This window comes from Tachyglossus aculeatus, chromosome 6 (assembly GCF_015852505.1).
Source record: "Tachyglossus aculeatus isolate mTacAcu1 chromosome 6, mTacAcu1.pri, whole genome shotgun sequence".
Classification (NCBI taxonomy): domain Eukaryota; kingdom Metazoa; phylum Chordata; class Mammalia; order Monotremata; family Tachyglossidae; genus Tachyglossus; species Tachyglossus aculeatus.
Genome location: NC_052071.1, coordinates 59,337,968 through 59,355,614, shown reverse-complemented (window position 1 = coordinate 59,355,614; position 17,647 = coordinate 59,337,968). Strand labels below are relative to the sequence as shown.

General features: G+C 49.4%; 1 protein-coding gene across 1 annotated transcript in view; it reads right to left on the bottom strand.

Annotated features, from left to right (window-relative positions):
• Positions 1-17,217, bottom strand: part of HDX (highly divergent homeobox) — a 122,334-nt gene extending 105,117 nt beyond the window's left edge. Inside the window, 2 exon segments of the mRNA XM_038748216.1 lie at positions 7,479-7,690; positions 17,169-17,217. Coding sequence (XP_038604144.1) covers positions 7,479-7,565 — 87 coding nt within the window. The 5' untranslated portion in view covers positions 7,566-7,690; positions 17,169-17,217.
• Between the last annotated feature and the right edge of the window lie 430 nt (positions 17,218-17,647).

Below are 17,647 nucleotides of genomic sequence, written 5' to 3'. Positions count from 1 at the left end.
ACAAAACATATTAACAAAATAAAATAAATAGAAGAGTAAATATGTACAAGTAAAATAAATAGAGTAATAAATCTGTACAAACATGTATACAGGTGCTGTGGGGAGGGGAAGGAGGTAGGGCGGGGGGATGGAGAAGGGGAGAGGAAGGAGGCGGCTCAGTCTCAACAATTATTACTATTACTATTGTTGTTATAGTTATTCAATCAATCAATCAATCAATCAATCAATCGTATTTATTGAGCGCTTACTGTGTGCAAAGCACTGTACTAAGCACTTGGGAAGTACAAGTTGGCAACATATAGAGACAGTCCCTACCCAACAGTGGGCTCACAGTCTAAAAGGGGGAGACAGCATACTAACAAAATAAAATAAAATAAAGTAATATTCTTATTACTTCTTGGAGGAGGTCAACAGGGCTTTGGGTTGATTGCAACAGCCTGGCGTAACAGACAGAGCCCGGGGGCCTGGAAATCAGGAGGACCTGGGTTCGAATTCCGGCCCTGCCACTTGTCTGCTGCGTGATCTTGGGCAAGTCATTTCACTTCTAAGTGCCTCAGTTCCCTCATCTGTAAAATGGGGATTAAGACTGTGAGCCCATGTAGGACACGGTCTGTGCCCAACCCGATTACCTTGTATCTACACTAGCGCTCAGGACAATGCCTGGCACATAGTAAGTGCTTAAGAAATACCACATCCGCCAAACTAGCTCTCTTCCTCCCTTCAAAGCCCTACTGAGAGCTCACCTCCTCCAGGAGGCCTTCCCAGATTGAGCCCCCCTTTTCCTTCTCCTCCTCCCCGTCCACCCCCCCCCGCCCTACATCCTTCCCCTCCCCACAGCACTTGGATATATTTGTACAGATTTTCATTCATTCAATTCAATCGTATTTATTGAGTGCTTACTTTGTGCAGAGCACTGTACTAAGATTTATTACTCTATTAATTTTACTTGTACATATTTACCACTCTATTCTGTTAATGATGTGCTTATAGCTATAATTCATTCAGTCGTATTTACTGAGCGCTTACTGTGTGCAGAGCACTGTACTAAGTGCTTGGGAAGGACAAGTTGGCAACATATAGAGACTTTTAGACTGTGAGCCCACTGTTGGGTAGGGACTGTCTCTATATGTTGCCAATTTGTACTTCCCAAGCGCTTAGTACAGTGCTCTGCACATAGTAAGTGCTCAATAAATACGATTGATGATGATATAGAGGCGGTTCTATTTGTTCTGACAGTTTTGACACCCGTCTATGTGTTTTGTTTTGTTGTCTGTCTCCCCTTCTAGACTGTGAGCCCACCGTTGGGTAGTGACTGTCTCTATATGTTGCCGACTTACACTTCCCAAACGTTTAGTACAGTGCTCTGCACACAGTAAGTGCTCAATAAATACGATTGAACAAATGAAATACCATAAAAAAAAGTCACCAGGGACCAGGTTGAAGCACCCAAGGCAGATAAGCCTTCCCCCTCCTTCTTCACCCCCTCCTCCCCCTCTCTTTCCCCCCATCTTACCTCCTTCCCTTCCCCACAGCACCTGTATATATGTATATATATTTGTACGGATTTATTACTCTATTTATTTATTTTACTTGAACATATTTATTCTATTAATTTTATTCTGTTAATATGCTTTGTTAATACATTTTGTTCTCTGTCTCTGTCTCCCCTTCTAGACTGTGAGCCCACTGCTGGGTAGGGACCGTCTCTATATGTTGCCGACTTACACTTCCCAAGCGTTTAGTACAGTGCTCTGCACACAGTAAGCGCTCAATAAATACGATTGAACGAATGAAATACCATAAAAAAAAAGAGTCACCAGGGACCAGGTTGAAGCACCCAAGGCAGATAAGCCTTCCCCCTCCTTCTTCACCCCCTCCTCCCCCTCTCTTTCCCCCCATCTTACCTCCTTCCCTTCCCCACAGCACCTGTATATATGTATATATATTTGTACGGATTTATTACTCTATTTATTTATTTTACTTGAACATATTTATTCTATTTATTTTATTCCGTTAATAGGTTTTGTTAATATGTTTTGTTCTCTGTCTCTGTCTCCCCCTTCTAGACTGTGAGCCCACTGTTGGGTAGGGACCGTCTCTATATGTTGCCAACTTGGACTTCCCAAGCGTTTAGTACAGTGCTCTGCACACAGTAAGCGCTCAATAAATACGATTGGACGAATGAAACACCATAAAAAAAAAGAGTCACCAGGGATCAGGATGAAGCACCCAAGGCAGATAAGCCTTCCTCCTCCTTCCCCCTCCTTCTTCTCCCCCTCCTCCCCCCCTCCATTCCCCCCCCCCCCCACAACCTCCTTCCCTTCCCCACAGCACCTGTATATATGTATATATGTTTGTACGGATTTATTACTCTCTTATTTATTTATTTTCCTTGTACATATTTATTCTATTTATTTTATTCCGTTAATATGTTTCGTTAATACGTTTTGTTCTCTGTCTCTGTCTCCCCCTTCTAGACTGTGAGCCCACTGTTGGGTAGGGACTGTCTCTAGATGTTGCCAACTTGGACTTGCCAAGCGCTTACTACAGTGCTCTGCACACAGTAAGCGCTCAATAAATACGATTGAACGAATGAAACGCCATAAAAAAAAAGAGTCACCAGGGATCAGGATGAAGCACCCAAGGCAGATAAGCCTTCCTCCTCCTTCTTCTCCCCCTCGTCCCCCTCTCCATCCCCCCATCTTACCTCCTTCCCTTCCCCACAGCACCTGTATAGATGTATATATGTTTGTACGGATTTATTCCTCTACTTATTTATTTATTTTACTTTTACATATTTATTCTATTTATTTTATTCTGTTTTAATATGTTTGCTCTCTGTCTCTGTCTCCCCCTTCTAGACTGTGAGCCCACTGCTGGGTAGGGGCCGTCTCTATGTGTTGCCAACTTGGACTTCCCAAGCGCCTAGTCCAGTGCTCTGCACACGGTAAGCGCTCAATAAATAGAACAATGAATGAATGACACTGAAGGGCTGCCCTGTGAAGGCGGTGGAAAGGGAGAAGGCAGATCCCGGGGGGGCCCGGGGGAGAGAGGCCCCGCTCCCCGGGGGCTCAGCACCCCTCGCACCCCACAACTTTATCCCACGCTTCAGCAGCAGCACGGCGCAGTGGAAAGAGACTGGGAGACTTGGATCCCAATCCCAGCTCCTTCACGTGTCTCCCGTGTGACCTTGGGCCTTCACTTCACCGGGCCTCAGTTACCTCCTCTGTAAAATGGGGATGGAGACTGGGATCTCCAAGCGGGACAACCGACACCATAGCCGACCTGATTAACTTGTATCTACCCCAGCGCTTAGAGCGGTGCTTGGCACGTAGTGAGCGCTCAACAAGTACCATAATTATTATGTTTATATTACTGTCCCAGACTGAGCCCCCTCCTTCCTCCCCCTCTCCTCCCATTCATTCATTCATTCAATTGTATTTATTGAGCCCCTCCTCATCCCTCCCTTAGCTCCTTCCCCTCCCCACAGCACCTTTATAATAATAATAATAGCATTTATTAAGCGCTTACTATGTGCAAAGCACTGTTCTAAGCACTGGGGAGGTTACAAGCTGATCAGGTTGTCCCATGGGAGGGCTCCCAGTCTTAATCCCCATTTTACAGATGAGGTAACTGAGGCACAAGGAAGTGAAGTGACTTGCCCAAAGTCACACAGCTGACCGTTGGCGGAGCCGGGATTTGAACCCCTGACCTCTGACTCCGAAGCCCGGGCTCTTTCCGCCGAGCCACGCTGCTTCCCAGCCACGTTGCCAACTTGTACTTCCCAAGTGCTTACTACAGTGCTCTGCACACAGTAAGCACTCAATAAATACGATTGATTGATTGATTGATATGTATATATGTTTGTACGTATTTATTACTCTATTTTATTTGTACATATTTATTCTATTTATTTTATTAATATGTTTTGTTTTGTTCTCTGCCTCCCCTTCCTAGACTGTGAGCCCGCTGTTGGGTAGGGACGGTCTCTCTATGTTGCCAACTTGTGCTTCCCAAGTGCTTAGTACAGTGCTCTGCACACAGGAAGCGCTCAACAAATACGATCAAATGAATGAATTAATGTTATTATTCTCAAAATAAGAGCACATTGACTGTTCTCGCCTGTCCCACCGTCGACCCCCGGCCCACATCCTCCCCCAGGCCTGGAATGCCCTCCCTCTGCCCATCCGCCAAGCTCGCTCTCTTCCTCCCTTCAAGGCCCTACTGAGAGCTCACCTCCTCCAGGAGGCCTTCCCACACTCAGCCCCCTCCTTCCTCCCCCCTCCATTCCCCCCGCCTTACCTCCTTCCCTTCCCCACAGCACCTGTATATATGTATATATGTTTGTGCATATTTATTACTCTATTTATTTTACTTGCACAGACTTATTCATTTTATTCTTTTAGACTGTGAGCCCACTGTTGGGTAGGGACCGTCTCTATATGTTGCCAATTTGTACTTCCCAAGCGCTTAGTACAGTGCTCTGCACATAGTAAGCGCTCAATAAATACGATTGATGATGATTTTGTTGATATGTTTTGTTCTGTTGTCCGTCTCCCCCTTCTAGACTGTGAGCCCACTGTTGGGTAGGGACTGTCTCTCTATGTTGCCAACTTGGACTTCCCAAGCGCTTAGTCCAGTGCTCTGCACACAGTAAGCGCTCAATAAATACGACTGATGATGATGATGATGATTATTCTCGCAGTAAGAGCACGTTGACCGTGCAATGGATTTGTTACCCTGGCCCAGCTGGGCTGTCCACAATCCAAGACACGTGATGTCTTAGGCGAAGTCATGGAAGCCAAGCGGGGCATCGTGTCCTTAGCCACTGCCCCAGGACCACGCCTCGAAGAGCAGTCGGTCAGTTTGAACCACTCTTCTCACCCTGATCCATAATAATAATAATAATAATAATAATAATAATAATAATAATAATAATAATAATGATAGCATTTGTTAAGCGCTTACTACGTGCAAAGCACTGCTCTAAGCGCTGGGGGGGATACAACGTGATCAGGCTGTCCCATGTGGGGCCCGCAGTCGATCCCCATTTTACAGATGAGGGAACTGAGGCTCAGAGAAGTGAAGTGACTCGCCCAAGGCCACACAGCACTGCACTAAGCACGTGGGAAAGAATAATACGACCACAAACAGTGACAATCCCTGCCCGCAACGAGCTCACAGTTGGCAGTTGCATTGGCAAAGGCAGAGAGACGGGTGGCATGCTCTCATTCATTCATTCATTCATTCATTCAATCGTATTTATTGAGCGCTTACTGTGTGCGGAGCACTGTACTGAGCGCTTGGGAAGTCCAAGTTGGCAGCATATAGAGACGGTCCCTACCCAACAATGGGCTCACAGTCTAGAAATAGTAACGGTATTTATTGAGCGCTTACGGTGTGCAGAGCACTGTACTAAGGGCTAGGGAAAGTACAATAAAATCGTTGGTAGTTGCCCACAAGGAGCTTACTGTCTACAATTGGCTCAGTGAAAGTACAATAAAATAGTTGCCCACAAGGAGCTTGCTGTCTACAAGTGGCTCAGTGAAAGTACAATGAAATAGTTGGTAGTTGCCCACAGGGAGCTTACTGTCTACAATGACTCAGTGAAAGTACAATAAAATAGTTGGTAGTTGCCCACAAGGAGCTTACTGTCTACAAGTGGCTCAGTGAAAGTACGATAAAATAGTTGGTAGTTGCCCACAAGGAGCTTGCTGTCTACAAGTGGCTCAGTGAAAGTACAATAAAATAGATGGTAGTTGCCCACAAGGAGCTTACTGTCTACAAGTGGCTCAGTGAAAGTACGATAAAATAGTTGGTAGTTGCCCACAAGGAGCTTGCTGTCTACAAGTGGCTCGGTGAAAGTACGATAAAATAGTTGGTAGTTGCCCACAAGGAGCTTGCTGTCTACAAGTGGCTCAGTGAAAGTTCAATAAAATAGATGGTAGTTGCCCACAAGGAGCTTGCTGTCTACAAGTGGCTCAGTGAAAGTAGGATAAAGTAGTTGGTAGTTGCCCACAAGGAGCTTACTGTCTACAAGTGGCTCAGTGAAAGTACAATAAAATAGTTGGTAGTTGCCCACAAGGAGCTTGCTGTCTACAAGTGGCTCAGTGAAAGTACAATAAAATAGACGGTAGTTGCCCACAAGGAGCTTGCTGTCTACAAGTGGCTCAGTGAAAGTACAATAAAATAGTTGGTAGTTGCCCACAAGGAGCTTGCTGTCTACAAGTGGCTCAGTGAAAGTACAATAAAATAGTTGGTAGTTGCCCACAAGGAGCTTGCTGTCTACAAGTGGCTCAGTGAAAGTACGATAAAATAGTTGGTAGTTGCCCACAAGGAGCTTGCTGTCTACAAGTGGCTCAGTGAAAGTACGATAAAATAGTTGGTAGTTGCCCACAAGGAGCTTACTGTCTACAAGTGGCTCAGTGAAAGTACGATAAAATAGTTGGTAGTTGCCCACAAGGAGCTTGCTGTCTACAAGTGGCTCAGTGAAAGTACAATAAAATAGATGGTAGTTGCCCACAAGGAGCTTGCTGTCTACAAGTGGCTCAGTGAAAGTAGGATAAAGTAGTTGGTAGTTGCCCACAAGGAGCTTACTGTCTACAAGTGGCTCAGTGAAAGTACAATAAAATAGTTGGTAGTTGCCCACAAGGAGCTTGCTGTCTACAAGTGGCTCAGTGAAAGTACAATAAAATAGACGGTAGTTGCCCACAAGGAGCTTGCTGTCTACAAGTGGCTCAGTGAAAGTACGATAAAATAGTTGGTAGTTGCCCACAAGGAGCTTGCTGTCTACAAGTGGCTCAGTGAAAGTACAATAAAATAGTTGGTAGTTGCCCACAAGGAGCTTACTGTCTACAAGTGGCTCAGTGAAAGTACAATAAAATAGTTGGTAGTTGCCCACAAGGAGCTTGCTGTCTACAAGTGGCTCAGTGAAAGTACGATAAAATAGTTGGTAGTTGCCCACAAGGAGCTTGCTGTCTACAAGTGGCTCAGGGGAAAGGGCCCGGGCTTTGGAGTCAGAGGTCATGGGTTCAAATCCCGGCTCCGCCAACCGTCAGCTATGTGACCTTGGGCAAGTCACTTCGTTTCTCTGTTCCTCAGTGCCCTCATCTGTAAAATGGGGGTGAAGACTGTGAGCCCCCCTTGGGACAACCTGATCACTCTCTCTAGCTGCGGGGACCCAGCTCTGCCCGGGACAGAGGCTCGCGGTCGACCGACGGGTCATTCATTCATTCAATCTTACTTATTGAGCGCTTACTGTGTGCAGAGCACTGGACTAAGCGCTTGGGAAGGACAAATTCGCAACAGAGACGGTCCCTACCCAACGACGGGCTCACGGTCTAGAAGGGGGAGACAGACATTAATCCGAACGGATAAAACAATAAATTACAGGTATATGATAATAACAATAATAATGATGATGTCGCCGGGTGTCGAGGCCCCTGGGGCCGTCCCCTTCCCCCCCGCCGAGCGCTCACCTTCGCTTCGTACTTGGCGGCGTAAGGGTTTTCATGGTTCAGCCTGTCCGCCCCCGGGGCGAGGTCACTTATCTTAGACGTCAACATGGCAGCAATCCCCCGACGCCGGGGACGGGCCCTCCTCTCCCGATCCCGTCGTTCCTCCTGTCCGACTGTTCATCTCTGCTGGGGGCAGAAAATAAGGCAGCCCCTTTCCTCCCTGAGCCTGAAAGCTGGAAGTTCAGAGAGAGAGGAGAGAAGAAAATCCACAAGGGTCAACGAAACCGAGACGGTCCAGGCCCCAACGCAGTGGCCACGGCCCTCTTCGCCAGCGGGTGAGGAAGCATCCGAGCCCGACGGCGGGGCCGGAGCCGGCCCTTCATTCATTCATTCATTCAATCATCATCATCAATCGTATTTATTGAGCGCTTACTATGTGCAGAGCACTGTTCTAAGCGCTTGGGAAGTACAAATTGGCAACATATACAGTCCCTACCCAACAGTGGGCTCACAGTCTAAAAGGGGGAGACGGAGAACAAAACCAAACCTACTAACAAAATAAAATAAACAGAATAGATATGTACAAATAAAATAAATAAATAAATAGAGTAATAAATATGTACAAACATATATACATATATACAGGTGCCGTGGGGAAGGGAAGGAGGTATTTATTGAGCGCTTACTGTGTGGTCCAAGCAATCTCGCGCGAGCCCGACGGCGGGGCCGGGGCCGGCCCTTCATTCATTCATTCATTCATTCAGTCGTATTTATTGAGCGCCTACTGTCCTGCCGGCCCTTCATTCATTCATTCATTCAATCATCATCATCAATCGTATTTATTGAGCGCTTACTATGTGCAGAGCACTGTTCTAAGCGCTTGGGAAGTACAAATTGGCAACATATACAGTCCCTACCCAACAGTGGGCTCACAGTCTAAAAGGGGGAGATGGAGAACGAAACCAAACCCACTAACAAAATAAAATAAACAGAATAGATATGTACAAATAAAATAAATAAATAAATAGAGTAATAAATATGTACAAACATATATACATATATACAGGTGCTGTGGGGAAGGGAAGGAGGTATTTATTGAGCGCTTACTGTGTGGTCCAAGCAATCTCGCGCAAGCCCGACGGCGGGGCTGGAGCCGGCCCTTCATTCATTCATTCAATCGTATTTATTGAGCGCTTACTGTCCCGCCGGCCCTTCATTCATTCATTCATTCATTCAATCATCATCATCAATCGTATTTATTGAGCGCTTACTATGTGCAGAGCACTGGACTAAGCGCTTGGGAAGTACAAATTGGCAACATCTAGAGACAGTCCCTACCCAACAGTGGGCTCACAGTCTAAAAGGGGGAGACGGAGAACAAAACCAAACATACTAACAAAATAAACAGAATAGATATGCACAAATAAAATAAATAAATAAATAAATAGAGTAATAAATATGTACAAATATATATACAGGTGCTGTGGGGAAGGGAAGGAGGTATTTATTGAGCGCTTACTGTGTGGTCCAAGCAATCTCGCGCGAGCCCGACGGCGGGGCCGGGGCCGGCCCTTCATTCATTCATTCAATCGTATTTATTGAGCGCTTACTGTCCCGCCGGCCCTTCATTCATTCATTCAATCGTATTTATTGAGCGCTTACTGTGCGGTCCAAGCAATCTCGCGCGGGACCCACGAGCCCGGTCTTCTCGAGCTGGGCCGGCCCCTTGGAGTCGGTCAAGCGTATTTATTGAGCGCTTACCGTGTGCGGAGCACCGTGCTAAGAGCTTGGGAGAGTACGACAGGACAAGGATCAATCAATCAATCAATCAGTCGCAGTTATTGAGCGCTTACTGTGCGGTCCAAGCAATCTCCCGTGAGACCCACGAGCCCGGTCTTCTAGAGCTGGGCCGGCCCCTCGGAGTCGGTCAATCGCATTTATTGAGCGCTTACCGTGTGCGGAGCTTGGGAGAGTACGACAGAACAATAATCAATCAATCAATCAATCGCATTTATTGAGCGCTTACTGTGTGCTGAGAGCTCACCTCCTCCAGGAGGCCTTCCCAGACTGAGCCACTTCCTTCCTCTCCCCCTCGTCCCCCTCTCCATCCCCCTCATCTTACCTCCTTCCCTTCCCCACAGCACCTGTATGTATGCATATATGTTTGTACATATTTATTACTCTATTTATTTATTTATTTTACTTGTACATATCTATTCTATTTATTTTATTTTGTTAGTATGTTTGGTTCTGTTCTCTGTCTCCCCCCTTTTAGACTGTGAGCCCACTGTTGGGTAGGGACCGTCTCTATATGTTGCCAATTTGTACTTCCCAGGCGCTTAGTACGGTGCTCTGCACACAGTAAGCGCTCAATAAATACGATTGATGATGATGATGATGATGATGCAGAGCAGACAAGTTGGCAACATAGACGGTCCCTACCCAACAGCGGGCTCACAGTCTAAAAAAGTCTAATAAGGCGACGCGTCCCTGAACCACAATGAGTTTACAGTCTACGGGGGCGGATTGGACAGTGCTCTGCACATAGTAAGCGCTCAATAAATACGATTGATTGATTGGACACTAATAGAAATAAATCGATTATAGATACGGACATCAGTGCCGTGGGGTTGGGAGGGGAGATGGGCTCAACAAATATGATTGACTGAGTGGCTGCTGAAGAGTGGGGAGCCAAGGAAGACGAGGAGAGTCTGGGATGCCTGAGGGCGAGGAAGAAAGGGAAGAGGAGGGATTCGGAAAGCTTGAGGGGGAGGAGGATATTGATGCCTGTCTATTCATTCACTCAGTCGTATTTATTGAGCGCTTACTGTGTGCAGAGCACTGGACTAAGCGACTGGAAAGTACAATTTGGCAACCGAGACAGTCGCTACCCAACGACGTGTTCACACAGAAGACTGTTTAGTTGTTTTGATGCCTTCCCCGTGTAAGCCCATTGTGGGCAGGGATTGTCTCTATTCCTGGATTGTACTTTCCAAGCGCTTAGTCCAGTGCTCTGCACACAGTAAGCGCTCAATAAAGATGATTGAATGAATGAATGATAAAGGGAGCAAGTCAGGGTGACGCCCTAGTCAGGGAAGGCTTCGTGGAGGAGACCTGCCGTCAGTAAGGCTTTGAAGGAGGGGAGAGTCATCGTCTGTGGGATATGAGGGAGGAGGGTGACCCATTCATTCATTCATTCAATCGTATTTATTGAGTGCTTACTGTGTGCAGAGCACTGGACTAAGCGCTTGGGAAGTCCAAGTTGGCAACATATAGAGGCAGTCCCTACCCAACAGTGGGCTCAATCAATCAATCAATTGTATTTATTGAGTGCTTACTGTATGCAGAGCACTGAACTAAGCGCTTGGGAAGTACAAGTTGGCAACATTCATTCAATCGCATTTATTGAGCACTTACTGTGTGCAGAGCACCGTACTAAGCGCTTGGGAAGTCCAAGTTGGCAACATATAGAGACGGTCCCTACCCAACAGTGGGCTCAATCAACCAATCAATCGTATTTATTGAGTGCTTACTGTGTAATTACTAGTAATTATTCTCTAGTAACAATACTCTCTAATAATTCCCTAGTAATAATTCTAATAATAATAATAATGGTACTCGTTAAGCACTTACTATGTGCCAAGCACCGTTGCAAGCATTAGGGAAGATACAAGTTAATCATTCATCCATTCAATCGTATCTATTGAGCGCTTACTGTGTGCAGAGCACCGTACTAAGCGTTTGGGAAGTACAAGTCGGCAACATATAGAGACGGTCCCTACCCAACAGCGGGCTCAATCAATCAATCAATCGTATTTATTGAGCGCTTACTGTGTAATTACTAGTAATTATTCTCTAGTAAGAATACTCTCTAATAATTCCCTAGTAATAATTCTAATAATAATAATGGTACTCGTTAAGCACTTACTATGTGCCAAGCACCGTTGCAAGCATGAGGGAAGATACAAGTTAATCATTCATTCATTCAGTCGTATCTACTGAGCGCTTACTGTGTGCAGAGCACCGTACTAAGCGCTTGGGAAGTCCAAGTCGGCAACATCTAGAGACAGTCCCTACCCAACAGCGGGCTCACAGTCTAGAAGGGGGAGACAGAGAACAAGACAAAACATATTAACGAAATAAAATAAACAGGATAAATATGTACAAATAAAATAAATAAATAGAGTCGTCGGCGGTGAGACGGAGGAGATGGAGGTTCAGTGAGATGGGCGGCATTAGAGCTCTCTTCCTCCCTTCAAGGCCCTACTGAGAGCTCACCTCCTCCAGGAAGCCTTCCCAAACTGAGCCCCTTCCTTCCTCTCCCCCTCGTCCCCCTCTCCATCCCCCCCATCTTACCTCCTTCCCTTCCCCACAGCGCCTGTATATATGTATAGATGTTTGTACAGATTTATCACTCCATTGATTTATTTATTTTACTTGTACATATCTATTCTATTTATTTTATTTTGTTAGTATGTTTGGTTTTGTTCTCTGTCTCCCCCTTTTAGACTGTGAGCCCACTGTTGGGTAGGGACTGTCTCTAGATGTTGCCAATTTGTACTTCCCAAGCGCTTAGTACAAATAATAAATAATAATGTTGGCATTTGTTAAGCGCTTACTATGTGCAAAGCACTGTTCTAAGCGCTTGGGGGATACAAAGTGATCAGGTTGTCCCACGTGGGGCTCACAGTCTTAATCCCCATTTTACAGATAAGGTAACTGAGGCTCAGAGAAGTTAAGGGACTTGCCCAAGGTTACACAGCAGACATGTGGCGGAGCCGGGATTCGAACCCATGACCTCTGACTCCAAAGCCCGTGCTCTTTCCACTGAGCCACGCTGCTTCTCTAATACAGTGTATTCTCTAATACAATTCTCTAGTACAGTGCTCTGCACATAGTAAGCGCTCAATAAATACGATTGATGATGATGATGATGATAACGGTCCGAGGTTTGGCTCAACGAGGAGGAGGAGGAAGACGATGGCTCAACTTCCAGAAGACGCTCAAAACTCTGATTTACACCCCAGGAAGAGGCCCAGCTCTGCCCTCCAAGAAGCCCAGGAGCCCTGAGGATCGGCCAGGGGCGCGTGAAGGCGCAACTGCCGCCGGAAACAGCGTGGCTCAGTGGGAAGAGCCCGGGCTTTGGAGTCAGAGGTCATGGGTTCGAATCCCGGCTCCGCCAACTGTCAGCTGGGTGACTCGGGGCAAGTCACTTCGCTTGTCTGTGGCTCGGTGACCTCATTTGTAAAATGGGGATTAATGATAATAATGGCATTTGTTATGCGATTACTATGTGCAAAGCACTGCTCTAAGCGCTGGGGTGGATACAAGGTGATCAGGTTGTCCCACGGGGGGCTCACAGTCTTCATCCCCATTTTACAGATGAGGTAACTGAGGCTCAGAGGAGTGAAGTGACTTGCCCAAGGTCACACAGCAGACATGTGGCGGGGCCGGAATTTGAACCCATGGCCTCTGACTCCAAAGCCCGGGCTCTTTCCACTGAGCCACGCCACTTCCCCAGTAATAATAATCATGATATTTGTTAAGCACTTACTTGGTGCCAAGCACCGTTTTAAGCACTGGGGTAATAATAATGATGTTGGCATTTGTTAAGCGCTAACTATGTGCAAAACACTGTTCTAAGCGCTGGGGGGGATACAAAGTGATCAGGCTGCCCCACAGGGGGCTCACAGTCTTAATCCCCATTTTTCCAGAGGCTTAGAGAAGTGAAGTGACTTGCCCAAGGTCACACAGCAGACATGTGGCGGGGCCAGGATTCGAACCCATGACCTCTGACTCCAAAGTCCGTGCTCTTTCCACTGAGCCACGCTGTGATTAAGACTGTGAGCCCCCTGAGGGACAACCTGATGACCTTGTAACCTCCCCAGCGCTTAGAACAGTGCTTTGCACATAGTAAGCGCTTAATAAATGCCATTATTTTTTATCATTATTATTATTATTATTATTAAACCTGTCCTCCTGAGCATTCACCTGCTCTGGGGCCGCGGGCACACCTCTACTCCGGGGCACCTCCAGGGAATCTCGCTCCCGTGTGCAGGAGCATCCAGTCAGCAGGGGCAGCTTCTGTTTGGGAAAGAGCAAGGCCTTGGGAGTCAGAGGTCATGAGTTCTAATCCCGGCTCCGCCACTTGTCAGCTGTGTGACTTTGGGCAAGTCGCTTCACTTCTCTGGGCCTCAGTTCCCTCATCTGGAAAATGGGGATTAAGACTGTGAGCCCCACATGGCCATGGGTTCTAATCCTGGCTCCGCCACTTGTCAGCTGTGTGACTTTGGGCAAGTCGCTTCACTTCTCTGGGCCTCAGTTCCCTCATCTGGAAAATGGGGATTAAGACTGTGAGCCCCACATGGCCATGAGTTCTAATCCTGGCTCCGCCACTTGTCAGCTGTGTGACTTTGGGCACGTCACTTCACTTCTCTGGGCCTCAGTTTCCTCATCTGGAAAATGGGGATTAAGACTGTGAGCCCCACATGGCCATGAGTTCTAATCCCTGCTCCGCCACTTGTCAGCTGTGTGACTTTGGGCAAGTCACTTCACTTCTCTGGGCCTCAGTTCCCTCATCTGGAAAATGGGGATTAAGACTGTGAGCCCCACATGGCCATGAGTTCTAATCCTGGCTCCGCCACTTGTCAGCTGTGTGACTTTGGGCAAGTCACGTCACTTCTCTGGGCCTCAGTTCCCTCACCTGGAAAATGGGGATTAAGACTGTGAGCCCCACGTGGTCATGAGTTCTAATCCTGGCTCCGCCACTTGTCAGCTGTGTGACTTTGGGCAAGTCGCTTCACTTCTCTGGGCCTCAGTTCCCTCATCTGGAAAATGGGGATGAAGACTGTGAGCCCCCCGTGGGACAACCTGATCACCTTGTAACCTCCCCAGCGCTTAGTACAGTGCTTCGCACATAGTAAGCACTTAATAAATGCCATCATCATTATTATTCTTATTTTTAGTCTCTGGGCCTGAGTTCCCTCATCTGTCAAATGGGGATGAAGACTGTGAGCCCCTCCGTGGGACAACCTGATCACCTTGTAACCTCCCCAGCGCTTAGAACAGTGCTTCGCACATAGTAAGCACTTAATAAATGCCATCATCATTATTATTCTTATTTTTAGTCTCTGGGCCTGAGTTCCCTCATCTGTCAAATGGGGATGAAGACTGTGAGCCCCTCCGTGGGACAACCTGATCACCTTGTAACCTCCCCAGCGCTTAGAACAGTGCTTCGCACATAGCAAGCGCCTAATAAATGCCATTATTATTATTATTCTCTGGGCCTCAGTGACCTCATCTGTCAAATGGGGATGAAGACTGTGAGCCCCCCGTGGGACAACCTGATCACCTTGTCACCTCCCCGGCGCTTAGAACAGTGCTTGGCACACAGTAAATCTTCTAGACTCTACTACAGAAGCTGCTGTGGCTCAGTGGAAAGAGCCTGGGCTTTGGAGTCAGAGGTCATGGGTTCAAATCCCAGCTCTGCCAACTGTCAGCTGTGTGACTTTGGGCAAGTCACTTCACTTCTCTGGGCCTCAGTTACCTCATCTGGAAAATGGGGATTCAAATTGTGAGCCCCCTGTGGGACAACCTGATCACCTTGTAACCTCCCCAGCGCTTAGAACAGTGCTTTGCACATAGTAAGCGCTTAACAAATACCAACATTATTATTATTACTAGAGGGAGGCCCGTGTCGGGCAGGGAGTGGGTCCGACCTGATGGGCTTGTTGCCGTCCCAGCGCTTGGCACAGTGCCTGGCACGTGGTGAAGGTCTCCCGTCTCCTCCCAGGGCTCAGTATGGAGTTGTCACGCAGAGGAAGCGTCTAAACAAACGCCATGGGAATCGACGGACCCCATTTTTGTCCTTCGAATGATACCCATTAAGTGCTGCCTATGTGCCAGGCGCTGTACTAAGCAGTAGGATTCGTTCATTCAGTCGTGCTTATTTGTTGGGCGCCTGCTGTGTGCTGAGCACTGTGCTAGGCGCTTGGAATTTATTTATTTATCTATTTACTTATTACCCTATTTATTTATTTCACTTGTACATATTTATTCTACTTATTTTATTTTGTTAATATGTTTTGTTTTGTTCTCTGTCTCCCCCTTCTAGACTGTGAGCCCGTTGTTGGGTAGGGACCGTCTCTAGATGTTGCCAACTTGGACTGCACAAGCGCTTAGTACAGTGCTCTGCACACAGTCAGCGCTCAATGAATAAGATTGATTGATTGATTGATTGATGGATTGATTGATTGATTGACAGACTGTGAGCCCACTGTTGGGTAGGGACCGTCTCGATGTGTTGCCAACTTGTCCTTCCCAAGCGCTTAGTCCAGTGCTCTGCACGTAGTAAGCGCTCAATAAATACGATTGAATGAATGAATGAATACGATTGAATGAATGATTCTTATTATAATCCGGGCAGGCGTGGGAACCCGGTAGGGGGCGCTCCGCTCGGCGCTGGGCGGGCGCACTGGGCATGCGCAGTAGCGGAGCCGCGGTCGTGGGGGCGCGGAGTGCGCCTGCGCGGCAGGCCCGCGTTACCATGGCCACGGCGCGCGCTCCCCCCCTGCCCCGCGTCGGCAGCGCAGGTGGGACTGCGCAGGCGCGCGCTCCCCCCCCCACCCCCCGCGCGCGTCGGCAGCGCAGGTAGGACCGCGCAGGCGCGCTTCCTCCCTCCCCTCCCCCCCCGGCGTAGACAGCGTAGGTAGGACTGCGCAGGCGCGCGCTCCCCCACCCCCCCCCCCCCGGTCGGCAGCGCAGGTAGGACCGCGCAGGCGCGCGCTCCCTCCCTCCCCCCCCGGAGTAGACAGCGTAGGTAGGACTGCGCAGGCGCGCGCTCCCCCCCCCCCCACCGTCGGCAGCGCAGGTAGGACCGCGCAGGCGCGCGCTCCCTCCCTCCTCTCCCCCCTCCGGCGTCGAAAGCGTAGGTAGGACTACGCAGGCGCCCGCTCCCCCCCTCGCGTCGGCAGCGCAGGCAGGACTGCGCAGGCGCGCGCTCTCTCCCTCCCCCCCCCCGCCGTCGGCAGCGTAGGCAGGATTGCGCAGGCGCGCGCTCCCTCCCCCCCCGCAGTCGGCAGCGTAGGTAGGACTGCGCAGGCGCGCGCTCCCCCCTCCCCCCGCGTCGGCAGCGCAGATAGGACTGCGCAGGCGCGCGCTCCCCACCCCCCCAACGGCGTCGGCAGCTCAGGTAGGACTGCGCAGGCGCGCGCTCCCCCCCTCCACCCCCGCGTCGGCAGAGCAGGTGGGACTGCGCAGGCGCGCTCCCCGCTTCCCCCCCCCGCGTCGGCAGCGCAGGTGGGACTGCGCAGGCGCGCGCTTCCTCCCTCCCTCCCCCCCGGCGTCGGCAGCGTCGGTAGGACTGCGCAGGCGCGCGCTCCCCCGTCCCCCCGGCGTCGGCAGCGTAGGTAGCACTGCGCAGGCGCGCCCCCCCTGAACGCGTCGGCAGCGCAGGTGGGACCGCGCAGGCGCAGTGCCCTCCGCTCGGGGGGCAACTCCCTCGCCGCCCGGCCGGCTGGGAGCGGGCGTCGTCCTGCCCATTCAGTCCTACTTACGGAGCGCCCCATCCCTTCCGGAAGGGACGCCTCCTCCCTGACGCCCACCCCGTCCCTCCCGTCGGGGCCCGGGGCGTCCCCGCCATGGCGGCCCACGGCGGGTCAGGGACCCCCTATGGGGGCCTCCATTCCCCCCCGGGGCTGAGGGACGGCTTACCTCAGCCGCGCGCGGAGGATGCCGGGAGGGACCGGCCAAGACCGGCCGGGACCGGTCGGGGCGGGGCAGGGGGGGGAGGGGAGGGTTCCCCGGGTGTCCGCCGCCGCCGCCTCCTCAGACAATGAAATCAGCGGGTCCGATCATCAATTCTCAGCATGATCGTGACGTCACGGCAGACAGCGGCCAATGGGAGCCCGAGATCAGCTCCGGACAGGCCCGGGGGGGGAGGGGCAGGCACGTGACCCCGCCGACCGCCCTCGCGCGCGCGGCCTGTCAGGTTTACCAGTAATAATAAAAATAATAATGATGGTGATGGCGTTGGTTATTTATACACGTTTATTCTATTTATTTTAGTTTGTCCTGTCAGGTTTACCAGTAAAAATAAAAATAATAATGATGGTGATGGCGTTGGTTATTTATACACGTTTATTCTATTTATTTTAGTTTGTCCTGTCAGGTTTACCAGTAAAAATAAAAAT